The following is an 18,627-nucleotide window of genomic DNA, read 5'->3' on the forward strand; positions in this document are numbered from 1 at the left end:
TGTGAAAATGTGTTCTGCATTAAATTGCATGGATAAACTAGAACAGCTCCAAATATCACCCTTCAGCTTTTGTATAACACAAGAGCCAAGAAAAGATAGAGAATGTGGTTTTATGACCAACAGATGGTGTAATTGGTATCATAGATGTTTTTATGTCAGGGGGTCGTAGGTTCAGCCTCCATCTGGAACATTCTCAGATCTGCTGTGTAGCTAAATGATTAAAGAAGCTATACCGGGTCAAAAACACAACCACCTGCCTGAGGGTAAAAGTATTGCTTTCTTCATCGAGCTGTTATGCTACAGTTGCCTCCCGTAGTACAGTTCTCAAGCCAACCAATGCAGCAATTAGTACCAACAGGATTCAATAAAACATTCAACACCAATTTGCTCATATCCTTCAAGATTCTCAGTAACTTTTGATAAAACCTATAAAAGTCTAGTTTGCTTACTTGAGTGAGAAGCTGTTCTAACTCAGGCTGATACATAATTTCAACAGGCCAAAATCCAAGGAAAAGGAAACAAGTATGCTGGGCAGACCTTTGGAGATTCAGCACTGGTCAGTTGGCCAAGAGGGCTCACATCTCCCCACCAGAATTAGATACATTTGTATTCTGTTGGTAAAAAGCAACATTAACACTCAGCACAATTGCTCGTAGCAACACTTCCTGGATTAGGATCAGAATACCCACAAAAATGCTCTTAATTCTACAGTATTGGGATTATATAGGGTAAGTATTAGCAGTCACTATGCCCAAAGTCAGTGACGCCGTGACTTCAGTGGAAGCAAATACACTCACTTCCATGAGGCAGGGATTCTGCTGTTAGTATCACCGTCACATGGTGCACCAAACTTGCCTGGGATACCTCATGATTTAAGTGCTCTCTATGGTACTGATCAGCTTACCTGGCAAACACTGGGAACAAGTAAAATGTTTGTCTAACAAAAAACCTCATGCATATTAGCACAGTTTCAAGCAGTTCTGCCACAGAGCATCCCATTACTCTTCACTAACTGTATAGCAGTACTCCTAAGACAGACAGAAATAGTGGTCCAGAATCTGAATTTTAAAGATAATGCCACCAGGATCAGTCAAATGCTTTCCATTACTGCATTTCATGTGCTCATACATAACGGAAGGGTCAAACTTTCTTTCAAAATGTCAGAGGGCTCCCTTACATTACATTTCAAGGATTCTCCCATGCTAATGAAAAACCTGGTATTTATTAGTACTTAAAAATAAGCTTTAACACAAATTAAAAGCTAATGTTAAATAGACTGGTTTATTTCCAGAATTTAAACACAAACCCTGTAAGTGAACATAAACACAAAGAAAAAGACATGTGATCTCATTACTAGCTTTAAAAGTTTGTTTCCCTGTATGACTGAACTGACAGCCTGCTACATCTCTGCAATCACATGCTGAAGATTACTCTGACAAACCTACCTGTGGCCAAGCTTGAAAAGCAGAAATTTCAGCTGTTCATGTGCAAAATTATGTGCTGCTTTTTGCAGATCCCTTAGCAAAATATACATAAACATATGTCTTCTGAAAGCAGTTACTTATTAATGGCAGGTGAAGTTTTAATTGCACTTTTTTCAATGCTAAACATGCTTTTGCATAAGAGGTCATTCATAATGTGTTTACTAGTATAAGAAAAACTAGGTATCTAGGGGGTGGGGGGGAGAAAGGCATATTTTCTCCCTCATATACACAGAAAAAAATACACATTTCTAGTTTTACTTACCAGAAGCAATGAAGTATTTTCCTTTAACAAAGGAAACATGTTCTCTCTGCTGCTGAGCACCTTTTCTTATCGCCTCTACTATGGGAAGGATAACAAACATCACATTAATGTAATAACATATATTTCCATTCCAGTCATCTCTGACTAGCTGAGACATTTCAAGTGGATGTAGGATTTATGAAAATAAATAATTTTAGCTGACCACATTGAAATATTTATATTAGCTGCCAAGCATATTGCTTAGACATTTAAGTGCCTCCAAGTGGGAAACATCATCAACATAGCTATTCAGCAGCCAAGAAAGTAAGTTTGTTGATTTAAGTACTCCTATGTGAATTCATGTAGCCTGCCCTCATGGGTATATTGTGTCCCTAGATTACTGCTCAGGAACATCCCACAGTTTCACATCGTTCTTGGAAAAAATCCATATTGGAAACACTTTACAAAATAAACAGGCAGAGGACTGCAAGTAGTAAGGAGGTCATACATCCTGAGACTGCTGGAAACACAGCATGATACCCCTATGCTGAGAAACCTAGTTTGCTCTTGCATGAACTTCAAGATTGATTTCATGTCAAGTGGATAATTTCACAGGAAAAGTGATAATGAGAAGACCCACACCTGGATCTTCCAAGAAAACCTTAACATTAACCTCCTTTCACCTCTAGGTTCTTTGAGTAAACACATGAGCACTTGAAGTTACCCATTGGTCTAGAAGTTGCTGTTCCAGTGTCATCCGTAACAGAGAAGTTTCAGACTTCTTTTTTTTGCCATTAATGTCTGGCAAAAGCAATACTGGGATGTCTGTGAAAAGTAAAACAGCAGGATTAATCAGTGGCCTTGGGGCTAAGTTCTATTGAATAGAGACACAGCAGCTGGAACAGTCTGCTTCCACAGCGAGATGCTCTTCCTCCACTTGTCTCCCCAAACGCATCAACACTACCTACAGGGACAATACTTCAACAGACAGAAGCGTGTACTAACAGCCCAAGAGTCTACTCCTGTTTTCTGGAATTAAACGGCTATGTCAGTCCTTTCAGTCACCAAATAAGATACTCAAATGATAAACAGATCGCGGGCATTATGCAAGTTTCATGCTGTCCATCAACAGTTCCACAGTAAACTACCCCAAAGGCAAGTACTGCTGCCATTTTTCGACCTGTGACAACAAGGACTCCTTCACCCACGAGTTACCTTACTACACCTTCCTTCTGGCTGCAGAAAGAAACCCTTTGGCCAAAGCAGTACGCATATACTGATTTTTTTTTTTTTTTTTTTTTTTTAATTTTAAGGGTTGAAGTAGGTAGAACATGTTCAAAACTTACCGTTTGATACCATCTCTTCCCTCTGCTCAATACTGTTAAAAGGTTGGGGTTTTTTTTGACCTAGCTGTTCTCAACTCTTTCCTTAGCCCAGCACAACAAAGGTATTTCTAGAAATCTGTGTGGATACATAGTAAATTCCCTTTGGTATCGCATGTTGAATTCTTCCCCCAGGTTGCAAAAGGTACACATAACTTCATTCCTTTGCCTTTGCTAGTATCTGTATGATTTCAGTTGCATCTGATTTTGCTAGGAGATGAGTCACTATCACTATTTTTTCTTGCAAACACAGTTTCTGATATGCAACAATTTCCAGTACACAGAACCTCACCATTCTCCAATGTACAGTCACTCTCTAGACTTGGGTGGACCAGCAATGAGTGAGCAACAGTTCTGGTGACAAATAACTTCCTCAACCTAGTCTCACGACTAATGACAGCCAAGATCCTGCTGTCCCATCTTCTCCTTTGCAGCTCTCCCGCAGCACTTTGTATTCTCATACCTTATTACTCTTAGCCAGCACTTCATGAGCACTGTTTTGTGTTCAAACCCAGGGCCACACAAATACTACCACATTCCACCTTTGTAAAAAAACATCACTATCTTGCTGTCTTCACCATAACATTGAAAAACTGTTTCCATTTTTAACCTGTGACTCCAGCATGTCTTGATACTGCAGCTGTGATACCTTACCCACACTTAATTCTATGGTTTCAAAGAGCTACTGGTAAAGTAAAAAGTTACTAAAATAGCAAAACTGGCCTTGGTACTTAGGGGTGATTATTGACACTTGTGTCATCATGCATTTCTACAGATTTCAAATTACACTTCAAACCTCAAACATGTGTGTACTGTGAATTGTACAGCATTCATCAGCACTATGCACCAAGGAGCAGACGAGCACTGCAACCAGAATGAAACCGACTCATTACATTTTCAATGGAATCACCACCTAATAAATCTAATTCATTTCTACTATCATATTAAACCACCAATTTAATGGAACTTTCTGCATATCCCTTGTCTCCCACCAGTCACACAACAGCAACATGACTGCACTTAGGAAATTCAGACATAAACATTAAAACAAGGTCTACTGTTAACCAAACACTGTCATTGCTTAAGTAATTTTTAAGCAACTTAGCAATGCATTTAGTTTTGGTGGCTATCCTGGAAAATTAAGGAAAAAAAGCAGGAAGATTAATGGAAAACAAAGGTACAGGAAATAGCAAAAGCTTCAAGAAGCAAGAGAGACTTTTAAAAAAGTTCAAATCTTTTCAAATCTAAATATTTCAAAAATTATTATTCTCAAGACAGCAATTTAGGTATAAACAAATAAAATGTTAAGAATTTACTTATTAACAAAGTTTGAAAATCAGCACATTTCAGTAAAATAATCTGTATACTATCACGCCTATGGCTTAACTTCTTCCATGTAGTTCATGGAAAAAGTCAGGAAATTCATTATTGCAAATATTGATTACTGATCACTAGCAATTCTTTGTAGCTTGACCATGGAAATCTAAGGATGGATCAAAATTAGATCTATAGCATATTTTATTGGTGAAAAACTATCTGAACAGTCATAAATAGGAATTTTGTCACCATCAAGTATTCCATAATATCAGCTACTTTAAAGACCACTTAAGTACTCCCAGATTTTAAACCTCAAGGCTGCATACAAAAGGTAACGGGTATCATAGTCTGTTTAGAATCTGTAATTTAAGTCCACATTCAACACTGACACCAAGGCAAAACTTTATTCAGTACAGACATGATAAACACAACTGAAGCTAGCTTATAAAAAAGTTATCCTAGCCAAAGTTAAACCAAAAAAGCTTAGTATTTGATCTTTGAGCAACTGACTGTGCAGAAAGGGCATTTCATTATCTTATGTGTAAAACGGAAAAAGTCCAGATTACCGAAAAATTATCATCAGAAGTCAAAACCACCTCTCAGATAATCACAAAGTGCTGGTGTTGTCACCTTTTTTATCCTCTCTCATCAGTCTACTGTGTAGTTATTGTAATGCAGCAAGTTTAAATTCTTTCTCTGGCATATCTCCCAACACCTACTGTGATTAACTTTAGTAATCAACAAAGGGCTTGCTCCAAAAGACACCCGATTTTGAATAGTGCAATCATAAAAAATTATTGCCACTTCCTTTCCCAAGTTATGATCATACAACTACAGAATCACAGAACAGCCCAGGTTGGAAGGAATCTTGAAAGGTCATCTGGTCCAACCTCTTCTGGGGAAGGAAGACTTGATCAGGTTACCCAGCACCATGTCCAGCTGCATCTTGAAAACCTCCTGCGACAGGGACTCCGTATCTCTGGGAAGGTTGTTTTCTAGTCATTGACTGTTGTTCTTGCTGTAAAAAACTTATGTCAAGATGAAACCTTTCCTGGTGGCAACTTGTAGCTATTGCCCTTTCTCTTCTCCATGTGGCTCCTTCTGAGGGGAAAGCTTCTGCCCTCTTTGTAGATGCCCTTTAAGTACTGGAAAACTATGATGAGGTCTCCCCCGAGGCCTCCCTTCTCCAGGGAGAAGAGACCAAATTCTTCACTCTTTCCTCACAGGGTAGGTTCTCCAACCCTTTGGTCATCTTTGTGGCCCTCCTTTGGACTTTCTCTGGTCTGTCCTTGTCTTTCGTGAATTGTGGGGATGAGAACTGGACACAGTACTACAAATGCAGGCTTACAAGCATTGAGTAGAGTGGCATGATTAAGCATCTATCTCTGTTAGTAATGCCCCAAAATGTTCACATTTTTGCCCTGCATCAAATATAAGTTAACCAGTGAATTAGACATCTTCGATTCTAGCTAAGTTTTTCCTCTGACTTCAGAACTTACTGGTTTTTGCTGACATGCAAAATCAGATGGTAACACCTTTAATAGCAGGGGGAAACAGAGAAATCTTACCCACGTAACATAGCAGGCAAAACTGCAGTATTTTCTTCCACAATGGTCTTTCAAAGACGGGGCATATTTCATCTGGACTCAGAGTTTGTTGATACATCAGAAATTCTATACAGTTTTGCTGTGGCTCAGTATCTGGCCCACTATCTACAGTTTCCAACAGCAGTTTTCTGTAAGTATCTGCTACTGAAATATTAGAAACTGGTCAAGTAGAAAACTGTCCTTCCCTGACAGATACTTCCAGCAATCTGCAGCTCAGATGATTTACTAGTTTATGTGACTTTTATTACATGTATTTTGCAATGACCTAGAACACAGCAGACAGGAAACTAAGATCTGAAAAATCCATCACAGCAAGACAGAGTAAGTAGATTACCTTATTAGCATGAAACCTGCCAGAGAACATAAAAACACAAGAAGAAACATTATCCAGACACATCCTTATATTAGGACACTGAAACAGTTTAATATACAAATGCTTTGTGTTAGTTCTAAATATTTCCTCTGTTTAAGCAGCATTTACAGCTTATGTATATTTCTCAAGTCATCTTAAGATGCAAGACACTTTTGCAGTAGCAACTTCATAGATCAGTGAATGCCAACACTCCACAACCCTGTTTAAAATAATGAAGTCCAGATGGAGTGACAGAAAGGAGACAGTACACCATTCTGTGCAGTGACTAGGATCGTATTTCAAAACTGAAAAAAAAGTAATATCAAAGTTATTCAGCCATACCTCGCTCTTTTTTAATACTCTCCTTATGCATTTCACCTCCTATCCAAAAATAGTAATTACTATAATAAACAGAAAAAGGCATCTGTACGTTTTCCTATAAAAACAATGATCCTAAAAATAACAATCAATTATTTTTAAATATTCAAGGAAAATAGATCTCTTTGTTTAAAAAAAAAAGAATATATATGTATTTATGAATAGACATACATCATATAGACAAGTTTCTTCAAGTCAAAATACCTTCAAAGTTTAAATTCTTTCCAGGCCACCCTAGTCCCCACATATTGCGAACAATTGCTTTCATCAGGACAATTTCAATAAATGGCCAGTTTATTACAGTTAAAACGCATTCCTTCTCAACTACCAGATACTAATCTTCAGTAAAAAAAAAAAAAAATTAACAACATTTATTTTTGATCACTATTTAAGATCCTGATGCTTCCACTTAGCTGAAACTCTGTTCCAAATACTTGGCAGGGAAAAATACATAAATTAGTTGAATTACAATTAAGAATCCAGACATTTATTTTCAATAGAAACTTTGAAGTTCAGGATAAGGTCCTTATGTGTTTGATTCACCTCACAGTATTCTGCTGAATAGCTTTCCTTTTATTTTCTAAGACCGCAGCCTTGCTCCCACATCTGAAGAAATGGATAAAAAAGTCCCGCTTCATCAAGCAAACTACAAAGCAACTATACCAGGCTTGTTCATATATTTATCAGCTTAGAGCACTGAGAACTTAAGCACCTTAACAGGCTTCTGAGTTTTTAATATCAAAAGTTTAACTAGAATCACCTGCTGTCTCCCTAACCCCAACCAACTTTTTTCCCCAGAGCTATCCTTCTCTTCATCTGCTTGCCATGTCAGAGACTTTTATCAAAAAAGCCAAAACGAGGAGGGCCAGACATGATTTAACTGACCAGGGATATCTCCCTCCACCAATTACATCTTACAAGCATCCTAATTTCTCACAGAAACCATGTATATAACCTGACAGTAAAACAGACATTAACAGTACTTCAACTGCTGTCAACCATAAGGTATCTGCTTTAGTGTGAACCAAGTGCCTCTTTTCTATACACTTGTAATCAACCAAAATGGACAATGTTTTAATTTACCAGTGTTTTAATGGTAGGTATCTTTGAAATTGCCAGAAATTGCACTCTGCTTCTTGCCAATTTAGGTGTTATTGCATCATTTTAAAGCAAAAACCAAAACCAACAAAAAAGCCCCATATATCTATAGACTGCTGCTCGTTCTCTAAAGTGCAACAAAAAAATACTGGCTGCCACCCCCCAACCCCCACCCCCACCCCACACCCACACCCCACACACCCACACACCCCCGTTTGCAGACAACTGAAAACAAAATGCAAGAAGTGAATACAGGTTCTGTAACCTAGTATTTCAATGCTAATTGATGATTTGCTTAACCTTCATAGGTTTACCCTGAACTCCAAACCCACTTATTATGCTGCATTGGAATCCAAGTACCTCATTTGTTTCCAACTAACACAACAAAGGCTTGAGTTTACTTGAATATTCATGTTTCAAATGGCTCACAAGCTCCAAGTATAGTGATAAGTTTTAATTTCCATTTCTCACAGTCTCCGAGGGCCTTGAGAAGGCTGATTGTTCTGCACTTTGGTTCCAGTCTGTAAAACGGGAATCAGCTTCCTTCCCCACATTTTTGCTCTTTTTAAATTGTTGGCTTCTCACAGGCTTTCAGAGTTAGAGAAAAATATGTCAGTGAAATAGGAATAGTCCTCCACATTGGGACGAAAGTTTCTGTACATTGCACAGATGATTTGACTATTTCAAAGTCAAGCAACAACCACAAGTTGCCCCAACACAACTTTAGCTGTTTTATCTGAATGTATGCAGCTGAGAAGTTGTGAAAGACAGCACAGAGATAGCCACTATGAACTGAAGCACATAGACTGTGCTTATGTGATGCAGAGTATTCAAGAAAGTATGGTTGATCATGCTACAAAACCTTATTAAATAAGTAAAAATCAGAATCATACGTTATTGACTTTTTATTTGAACGATAACGTTTCTCAAAAATAGTCTGTAGTCCTTGTAGCTGCAACCAAAAAGGCACATAAATACAAAACAACCCAGAATACATATCAGGCAGAATATAACATTTTTAAACAGGCATTCTTAAAGCAAAATCCTGAAATACACCGCTATAGTTTTAATTTATAAAAAGCTACAGCCTACTGTCACAATTCCTTAGTAGCTTCCTCTGATTCGTGTAATGTGTCCATCAGTGTAATGGTCACTGAAAATCCTGATAGCAAAACCTCCAATATTACTATCCAATTACATGGAGATTTTATGTACACATATTGAGTTGTGTTTCACTAGTGTTTCTACCATCTAAACTCTTTATTAGCTATCTGTGGCTCCTCCTCTCCAAGGCATAGCTATTTCGTGATAAAACTCAGCACACACACCATTTTAGTGCTTCAAAGTAGTTTGACTAAGCTAGTATTTAGTTGCTGTTTCAAAACCTTGGTTTGCTCTTCACGTTCCTTATCACTCCCCCTCAAGACTGGTGCAAAAGATCCCCTGAGACTGAACATACTATAATGTAATTACACCAGTTTCACAATTCAGAAGTTTAAGTTTAGAAGCTTTAAAGTCAATAATATGAAAACCCTCACCCATAATATCAAACATGCATATAATCACATATGAAATGCCAGAAGCGAAGAGTATTTAATATGAATTTACCATTTAGGTAATGGAATTATCTGGCCAGGCATTCTTAAAAACTGGCTTCCAAAAATCATTAGAGAAAGATATAAACAAAAAAGAATTAAAGTTCGTATAATTCAATATTAAATGATGCAATACAGCATAAAATTATGTCTTAATGGTTTTTTTTCTTCCTTTTGGCCATATTAGGAACAGGCCATCCTCATTTGGGCCGGAATAATTCCTTGAAATTTATTTGAAGCTCCCACATTCTGAGAATATGCAAAAAGATTTACACCTTTTAGATGCATTTTTTTTGGAAAATTGAATATTCATATAAATATTTGAAAATGTTTAAGGGTTTGAAGAAATAAACTTAAAACTTTTTAAGATACAACTTATGAAAGAGTCCTATATCCAACAGTGATATCCCATTTAAGGAATGCTAGTAAATGGTAGTTTGAATTGCAAGTCCACTGCATCATTCACCAATTTCAAAATTCAGTATTCTTCCTCTCACTGTTTGCACCCTTCCAGAACAATCTTGTTAGTCAGGTTTCAATGCCATCAGTGGAAGAACTTGGAAGTCACTATACAGTGTAAAACACTTATCCTGCTAATCTGGAGAAAGAGGATTCCAAACAGCAATCTAATTCAATACAGACTGTGCAGCTTCCTTAAGAAGTGATGCAGCTTTGTCCAGTTCTCGTTCTGTTTGTTCCACTGTTATCACTACTCGAATACTAGAAAAAGAAAACCAGAACATACACAAGTAAACTTTACTCCTTGCCTTCAGCTTCAGAGTTTTCTTGTACTAATTTTAACACTTTAAGATGACTCTCTCTAGGGAAGTTATTATGAATTCAAATTCAACCAGAAGCAAGCCATACGACTAAACAGAAATGGTCGAGCAACTTTTCCCTCCCATGCACACCACAGAAATTTCATTATCATCTATTTTGACCTGCACATGTGCAGCTCGTTGAAATGTGCCTGGTAACAGGCAACACACTGATCACTGAGATTTGGGTAGTTTTGATACAGTTATGTCAGGGTATTAGCATCCTGTAATAGTCACTGAAAATACACCTCAAAATGGAGCCTTTCCCATTTTTTTACAGGACCAACTATTCAATCTTGTATGCTGAACAAAACACCATCATTGTATGAAGAGAGATAGAGCTATATCCAATAAAATGAAGTAATGCATTGACTTTATACTAACCTTGGTGGAGGAAGACATTTTTCTTCCTTCTCCAGATAGCGGGCCTGAGTTAATGCAATACCACTATTCATGCACTAAAAGTAAAGGAAATACAGCAGTTGTCAATCTGGGAACTTCTGATGGCATATAATTTTGATCACCAAATACACATAACTATGAGTGTGGTGTCAGGATAACTTAAGTTCTTTCCCAAATGAAGGTTTTGAAGGTTGTGCAAATTTATGTCTAATTTTAATAGCATAAACACATAAAACAGGTGAGGGTGTAGCTTCTTTAACTTGGAGATTAAAGTAAACAGATAAAAATGCTGTATTACATAGACTATTAAATCATATCTAAGCATATTTTCAAGGAAATCAACTTCAGAGTTTCTTTTTGTTGTGTAGTCTTGTTTAGCTGCCACCTGAAATATAAAACTTCCTCATCAACCTTCATCTGGGAAACAGAGAATCAATGTGTATTGAAGATGGAAAAAATACTACACACAAAATGTGATTCTTCACACAAAAGCAAGTTTGTGGACTCAAACAAAGCAAAATTACAGAAAGCTACACCTCAAATGGTTAAAATACACCACCAGAACTCTGTTCAAACTATAGCCTTTATTCTTATAAGCATCATAAAGTTTTCTAAGCAACAGTTTTACATGCAAATTTAACTTGAACTTTGAAGTACATAAGAGGAAATCACTATTTTCTGAAATAAAAGTTCCAATATACATTTTTATCCAGTGCTACAGACCTAAACATCTGCAGCAACAAATGGTTGGAAGATGGTCTTTAGTACAGCCCTACAGTCAGCAAAGACACTGAGTTTCTTGCAGCATTCCTGCAAGACATTTCAACAAGTTACCCAGCAAGCCTCCCTACCCAAAGGTACTTCATTCATTATTCATGTTCAAGGGCAATGACATATTTTAATTGCTATGGGGACACTTACATAGTCCACAACTCTTTTAAGTAGCTTCACATCATTTTCTCGAGACCCACTGCTCTCTTCCAACTGTAGGTGCAACGCTGGAGAAAAAGATTCTCCCACCACTTTTAAGCCAGAAATCCTAAAGAAATAACAAGCCTTTAATGCACATCCCACTTGAACAAACATGTTAAAATCCTGCACAGTGCTTCCCCTTTCTAGGTGGCAAGTGAGAAGACGGGTATTTCACTGTACTACTACTAATGCAGACAAAATATACGTGCATTTCAGCCTGCAATAGGTAACAAAACTTACCAAGTGAATGTCTTTCCTAAGGAGTTTGCTAAATGCACTTTCAGTGAGTTTGTGTAACAACAGTGACTCCTTTTGCAAAAAGGATTAATGATTCATAAATTTGAAAGGAACCTTACAAAGATGAAGGATAAATGTTTGTGTTAGGAGTCTGTATATAGAAAATAAATGATAAGTCTTTTTACCCACTTATGTGGTAAGAAGAAACAAGGTTTATTTTTTTGGCAAGACTTCTAATTTTGAATTACTTCCTGTAGAAAATCTTTACAACATCACCTGTCAATTAGTCAGAAGCTCCTCTAAAACTAGTTACATTATTAGAATTGCTCCCACATCTGTATGTAGGGACAGCTGGCAATTAGTTTCCTAGAATCTGATTGAATGATTGACATTAGATTGTCACTGAGTTAGTCCCCTCTAAAAAAAGTGGTATCCAATACCCAAGCAAGACTTCTGGTCTCCAAAATTAATAGGTCCCATAAATGTCCATCTATGATGAGCCATAATTTTGATTTCCTGACTCTGATGAGCTTGCCTCACACACATGGTATGTTTACACCCCCATTTTCAAATAAGTTTTCTATTTTTACAAAGCTCAAGACTGAGTCAGAGCAGAAGAGACGTTAAATCCATAAACTCCAGAAGCAGAGCTTAGAGGAAAGAGAACTGGCACTACAAGCACACTGAATCAATTATAAACTTGAAAAAATAAAATTATACTCTAGCATGGAAAGCATCTTGCATTGTTTCTACAATGCTATTTCAATGCACAGTCCATTCCAGAAAGACAAATCAAACTGGTATTTTTCTTTAGCCACAAAACTGCAAACGTTCTGGTGTAATTCCCCCACACTTGCAAAGTAACCAAACACAAGCGACTTCTTTAATACCCAAGTGCACACACTGCATTTGTCTCACTATGTACACATATCTAGGGACCGGGGATACAACATTAGGTAATATAAAAGACGACAAAAAGCAGCCCAAGGTTCAGCTACAAGGCAAGAAAGACAATACACAGTATAGCCATATAACATTGTTTCTTAGTTAGATTCACTAGGAGAATGTTCTAAGAAGTAGCATTCTACAAGTAGGGAGGTGAGAGTAGAAGCCAGACGTAGTTTCACTGTAATTTAAACCTATTTGCTGGAAAACAAGAGTTTAAGACAACCTACTAAAACAATAAGATTTTGTTTAGAGAAACGCAGTATTAGCTTATAGTTATAAAATAGTAATAATACTTTAATTGAAATAGATAATCATAAACTGACCCCTTTCAAAATGTAACTGAGAAAAGATGAGTAAGAAGTAAGCTTCTTACAGCTTCTATTCAGACTGAATCTTTGCCTGAACGACATGCTTTGTATTTGCTACACACTTATCCATTGAGGCTGCTTACAAGTTTCAAACTTGACTTTAATCTTAAAACTTTTTCTGTCAGTCACAGCTGCAGTAAGCTGAACTACATAACACATCTTACCCTACTATTTGAAGAAACCCAGGAGCTTAACATGAGGTCTTCTGACAGCAATACTTTAACTTTGATGTTTAGTACTATGTTTTTCTGAGCATCCGCCAAATTAAGATTCAAGAAGTATTTGATAATCCAATGCATGCAATTGTAATTTGCCTGAAATCAGAATTTTTTCCTAAGAAATTCTGGGAAAGTTTCATTTTCAATCCAAAATGTACAGCTTCCACACAAAACCCAGGAAAGTCTGAAAGACCTGATTTTGAAGTAGCAAAGGAACAATACTAGGCTCCTGAACTCCAACAGTCCTTTTAAGGCTAGTTCTGTATTAGTAAATTAAATACGACTTGGACCATTTTCTGGCCCTGTGGTGAATGGGTATAGAATGACTCACACCCATACGTCTAAAATCAGAGTCTCCATGTCGGGGTGGCCACATCCAAATTGACTACTGGGAACAGCTCCTGGCTCATACCAACTCTTGAACCGTGTCCAGGAGTCCTTTCAAAGAGCACTGCTTGGCCCGGGCCAAACTCAACCCACAGATCACTCAAACAATTCGGCAGAGTAGACAATTGAGATCCAGTGCCTAGGAATGGTTCCTGATGTTGGTGTATCAGTGTGGACGTAGCCTCGGGGAGCTCCCTCCTCACAGCCCTCTGCACTCCAGCTACAAGGCTGGGCTGCAGAACTGAGTGGCAAGACCAGGCTCTTGGCAGTAGGGAACGCTCTTTAGCTGGGCTGTCCTGAATACCATAAAAATTCGTATCAGTTTTGCTAATAGAGAACTAGAATAAGGTCTCATTGAAAAAACATCATTTCTCTGGAAATGAAAAATCTTCTAAAAATAAATCTGTTTTTTCCTAAAGAAAGCTTGCTTTATTGGAAAATTCTCAGCCAGGTGTAGGCTATACAACAATTAATGAACTGTTTAAGGGATACTAACTACTACTGGCACGCCTTTTAAAAAACCCACAAAATTCTATCCCGTCCATCCTGTCTCCCTGCAACACAGCTTCTTCGCTTCTATTTACTAAGACACTAGATATTTTCAAATACAAAACAGAAATCTACTTTATCTAAGTAAATTAGAATGTTAAGAAAGTTAAGAATATTCTTAATTTGTGTTAATCATCCCATGCCTTACTGCATTTTCTTATGCTTTATAAACTGCCATCGACAATAAGAAAGTAGTTCTTTTGAATCCTGGATAGAATTCTTCCATTGCTTCCAGAAACCAGCTTGTTAAACAGGAATAAACAGTCATTCCTCTAGCTTACAACACCATGGTTTCATCCCCCACCATAGTCCATATAAAGACCAACACCTTTTTGGAATGCTAATCATGCACCGGTCCTTATATACAAAGCTCTAAATTTCCTAATTTAGTTACACTTCAGCTAAAAGAAAGATTTCCTTCACTTTTAATTTATTCCTCTCACTGCATTTGTTCTATTATAAGAAAGGAGAAAAGCTGTGTATGCTTTCCCGCTTTATTTGTAGTGTACAGTTTCATCACCATTTCATGCTTTTTTAAACCAACAGTAGTTCCACTCTATCGTAGTGAGAACACCATAAAGAACTGGAGTCAAGCAGCAGCCGTGGTTAGGCAGAGAAAATGACTGAGACTCTAAAGGGATTTTAAAAACCTGAACTCTCTTTAGTAGCATAACAGAGACAGCTGAAAAATTATTATATTCTTCCTTTAATACATAAACAATTTAGTGCACATATCCCACCGAAGCATCTGTTTAACCAGAAATAGTTTTGGTCAAGGAGAATTCTTAAAAGCTGGCATTATAAAGGTGTGGTCAAATCAACAGCAGCCAAAGAAAACCCCCAAAAACACACTTACCCCTGTAAAGCTTTGTGAATTCGTTCGCATTTAGCCCGAAGAGTCTGAAAAATGTCTACACACCAAATTAAAAAAAAAAAAAAAAAGGAAAAAGAAAAAAAAAAGTTAGATATCCTGTTTCCATTTCACATTTTCTGTAACTATAAATTTTCAAAAGCCCCAAGATATACATATGTGTTGAAGTACTAAGTCTCTCCACCACTCTTCATCTTGCCCCTGATTCCCATTTCTGCCAGGAAATGATGACAGGCTTTTCCCTTTATCTCGTAACTCAGCTGCATTGGTTCATGATCGTATGGAAGGGATGACACAGACACTTGGTAATGGGATTGAAATACCAGGTCCAACTTATTTATATCTATAACATATCTACAGCCATGCAGTCTCTGCTCCTTGATCCTTCACCAACTCACTGCAGATTCTTAAACAGGAAACTGACTCCTGGACCTGGCAAGACTTGGTTCTTTTCCTTGGTAAATGTTGACCCTTCAATACAGCTAACAGTCCCATAACTTACTCTTTCTTTTTTTGTTTAATTTCTGAGGACTAGGCATGGGCTACCCAGCAGGTAGTTTTTATTTATTTGTGACAAATTAAATACTGCATCTCTCTGGAAATGCCCTCCAATCTGTTGATGGTAATGGAAGTTAAAAACAAAACCTCACAAATTTGGCCAGTTTTGTCCTCCTCATATGCCTCTCACTCCCTCCACCCCCTGCAAAAAAACCTTTCTTAGGTTCTAGCAACCAGGACAATTCTCTGACTCCTAGAGCAAAGACTCCTGCCTGCTAACTTTATCCAAATGCCCTGTACCTGGTCCTGCCAAAATTGCAGGTGATTGCACCACGATAATTCCCGAGACCCTTGCCTGGATTCTTGGAGATGGGGGGGGGAGCAAAGTAGTGCAAGTGGAAAGGAAAGAGTTATTCAGTCTTGAGGAAATACATTCCCATTTATTTCTCTTCAACCTTCCATTCCTCCATTTGTCCTGAAGAAATTTGTCTTCAAGGAAGAAGTGTATCACTAGTCTATAAAGTGGAATAGTAATTCCTTATTTGCTTAGTGAAAACCATCTGTGTCCCTCCTACCCTCAACTAACTCACTTATTTTCAGATGGAACAAGGAAAAGGGAGAAAACATTGAAGAAAAGCAGGATGTGAAGTTAAAATTAATTAGCTGAAAAAGAGAGAAGACTTAAAAGAGTAAGAGGGCAAGGGATCCAAATAGGAAGAATTATTAGTTTTGGGTGAAGAAAGACTGAACAGTAAGATTTTCTTGAATTAAGTACCTGGATTATCTTCCATAATATTCAGAGCCTCAATAGCAGCAGCAGCTAACAAAGGAGGCAGGGATGCAGAAAAGCAGTAGCCTTGACCAGATAATCGCTGTGGGGGAAAAAGAAAAAAATTAACTTGTTTATAGCAGTATAGACAATGTTTTAAAAGTTTATTCATATAAACAACCTCTCCTCCACTCCTACAGGTTTATGGACAGATTTAAAAGTAGGTCTCCAACTTATCTACAATATTTCATAGAACCAGACAGTTTCTGTACTGAACTAAAATATGCATAATAATTTACATCACAGTACTCCTTGCACATTGATATTAGTAACTGACTCTCATTTCTAAGTAACCAATCCTGCCACATCACATAAAAATGACAGCTGGCTTACCTGATGGTCAATAATAAAAGATCTTCCACAGCAAAATCCTCCAATAGAAGCCAGTGAATTTTCCATGTTTGCACTAATAAGATCTATATCATCAATCTGCCAGTTAAATTAACAAGTTATTAAAAGATGATTTTGATGATCAAGTCTTTCTAAGACAAATCTATTAAAGATGCATCTTGTTTCACATTATTATGAATACAGAAAAACTACATATGATTATAAAAGATATGAATCCACAAAACTATTTAAAATGAAGCTGCAATTGAAGTAACAATTTTAAGCAATGTAAAATAAGATTGAGATCTATGGCTCTGCAGATAATTTGCATAGGATCACCCTTTTCCAGGCACTGCAATGTGAAGAACACAAACAGAAGAAATAGATTATACAGATACTGCTGACAATTTCCCAAAGTACTTTGTGTGACAGTGTCCTTTAGGAATGTAAGTAGTCCCGCTGCAGTCAGCAGGAGTTCGGAGTGTGTGGGATCAAAATTAAGCATAAGCCTAGTTAAATCAGTTTGAACCTTAGAGACACAACTGTCTTGTTTCACCTGTTAGTTGCAAACATTTTTTTTGCCAGGCTCTGTAATGCACACTGATGACCAGTAATGCAGATTCCCATTCCAAGCAGACAAAACGGAAAGATTATGTTTGTAAAATAATTTAATATAGAAGCAAATTAATCAGATGGTACTTGGTGAGCATCACAGTAGCACCGTTTGTTTCCTTTTTTAAAGCTGTTCAACATTCATTTTGTCTTTTCCACATTTGGTATTAAAGACACTTAAAAGTGAAAACAATAGGAGAAAGGGGAAGACAGAATGAATTCTCAGTATTTGACATTTCACCTCCAAGCTGAAATCAAGAACACTGTCAGAATGTATTGAGAGATGCTCCACACTAAGACACTGGCAAGCAAAAAAGCACTTCTTCATTCCACAGCTCAGGTGGCTGTGGTAGCCAACAACCATCAGGAGACCATTTTGGATTTCCAGATTACTCCTCAACTGAATAAATACCACAAACGTAAACTGCTGGAAAAATAGTTTCACTTAATCTGCCAGTAAAGTAGTAAGACAGTATCTTTGAAAGGACCGTCAAAATCTTTATCTTATTTTTCCTCACTGGACTATAAGGCAATAGAGCAAAGGAGGCTGGTTATCCCTGAGAAGATTTTTCTCACTTACCTCTAGCCCTCAAATATTTATGTGCAAGCAGACACTTACAAGACTGGAAAATACTGCAATGTTCACCTCACTGAGTGTCCAAAAAAGGGATAAAATCATGCACTGTAAAAGTTCTTTTATTTTCCTCACTAAAGGTAAGTAAAATTACTTCAACTAAGCACGTGAAAGAGAAGTGCCAAGACCTGACTGCTTTAAGACTGATAAAGAAAAGTATGTTTAAATTTCTATTGTACACTACTAAACATTGTTAATGCCACATGTATAAGAAATCAATTGCACAATTTGCTTCTGTACAAGTCTCTTGTTCACAACAAGACTCACAAAAAAGGCACTTACGTTTATTCCAAAATGTTCAGTAATACCTCTTCCATGTTCTCCAAGGACTCCAAAGGAAAGGCTCTCCTCCAAAAATATTCTAACTTTGTATTTATACTTCAATTTTATCTAAAACACAGCAAATGACATAAAATACAAGTCAAGCCCATCAGAATCTGGTAACAAAATGGGTGGGGGAGATAAGGTAAATACAGGCAAGTACAGTATCCTGAATACTG

At 37.2% G+C, this 18,627-nt stretch overlaps 1 protein-coding gene across 1 annotated transcript in view; it reads right to left on the reverse strand.

The window, feature by feature from the left end:
* Positions 1-8,749: 8,749 nt before the first annotated feature.
* SPTLC1 (serine palmitoyltransferase long chain base subunit 1) overlaps positions 8,750-18,627 on the reverse strand; it is a 34,225-nt gene continuing 24,347 nt past the window's right edge. Inside the window, exons 9-15 of the mRNA XM_055699516.1 lie at positions 18,410-18,517; positions 16,885-16,980; positions 16,498-16,594; positions 15,210-15,264; positions 11,596-11,713; positions 10,657-10,730; positions 8,750-10,174 (exon numbers count right to left, since the gene is read on the reverse strand). Coding sequence (XP_055555491.1) covers positions 10,081-10,174; positions 10,657-10,730; positions 11,596-11,713; positions 15,210-15,264; positions 16,498-16,594; positions 16,885-16,980; positions 18,410-18,517 — 642 coding nt within the window. The 3' untranslated portion in view covers positions 8,750-10,080. The remainder of the gene's footprint in view (positions 10,175-10,656; positions 10,731-11,595; positions 11,714-15,209; positions 15,265-16,497; positions 16,595-16,884; positions 16,981-18,409; positions 18,518-18,627) is intronic.

Source organism: Falco cherrug, chromosome Z (genome assembly GCF_023634085.1).
Source record: "Falco cherrug isolate bFalChe1 chromosome Z, bFalChe1.pri, whole genome shotgun sequence".
Lineage (NCBI taxonomy): Eukaryota > Metazoa > Chordata > Aves > Falconiformes > Falconidae > Falco > Falco cherrug.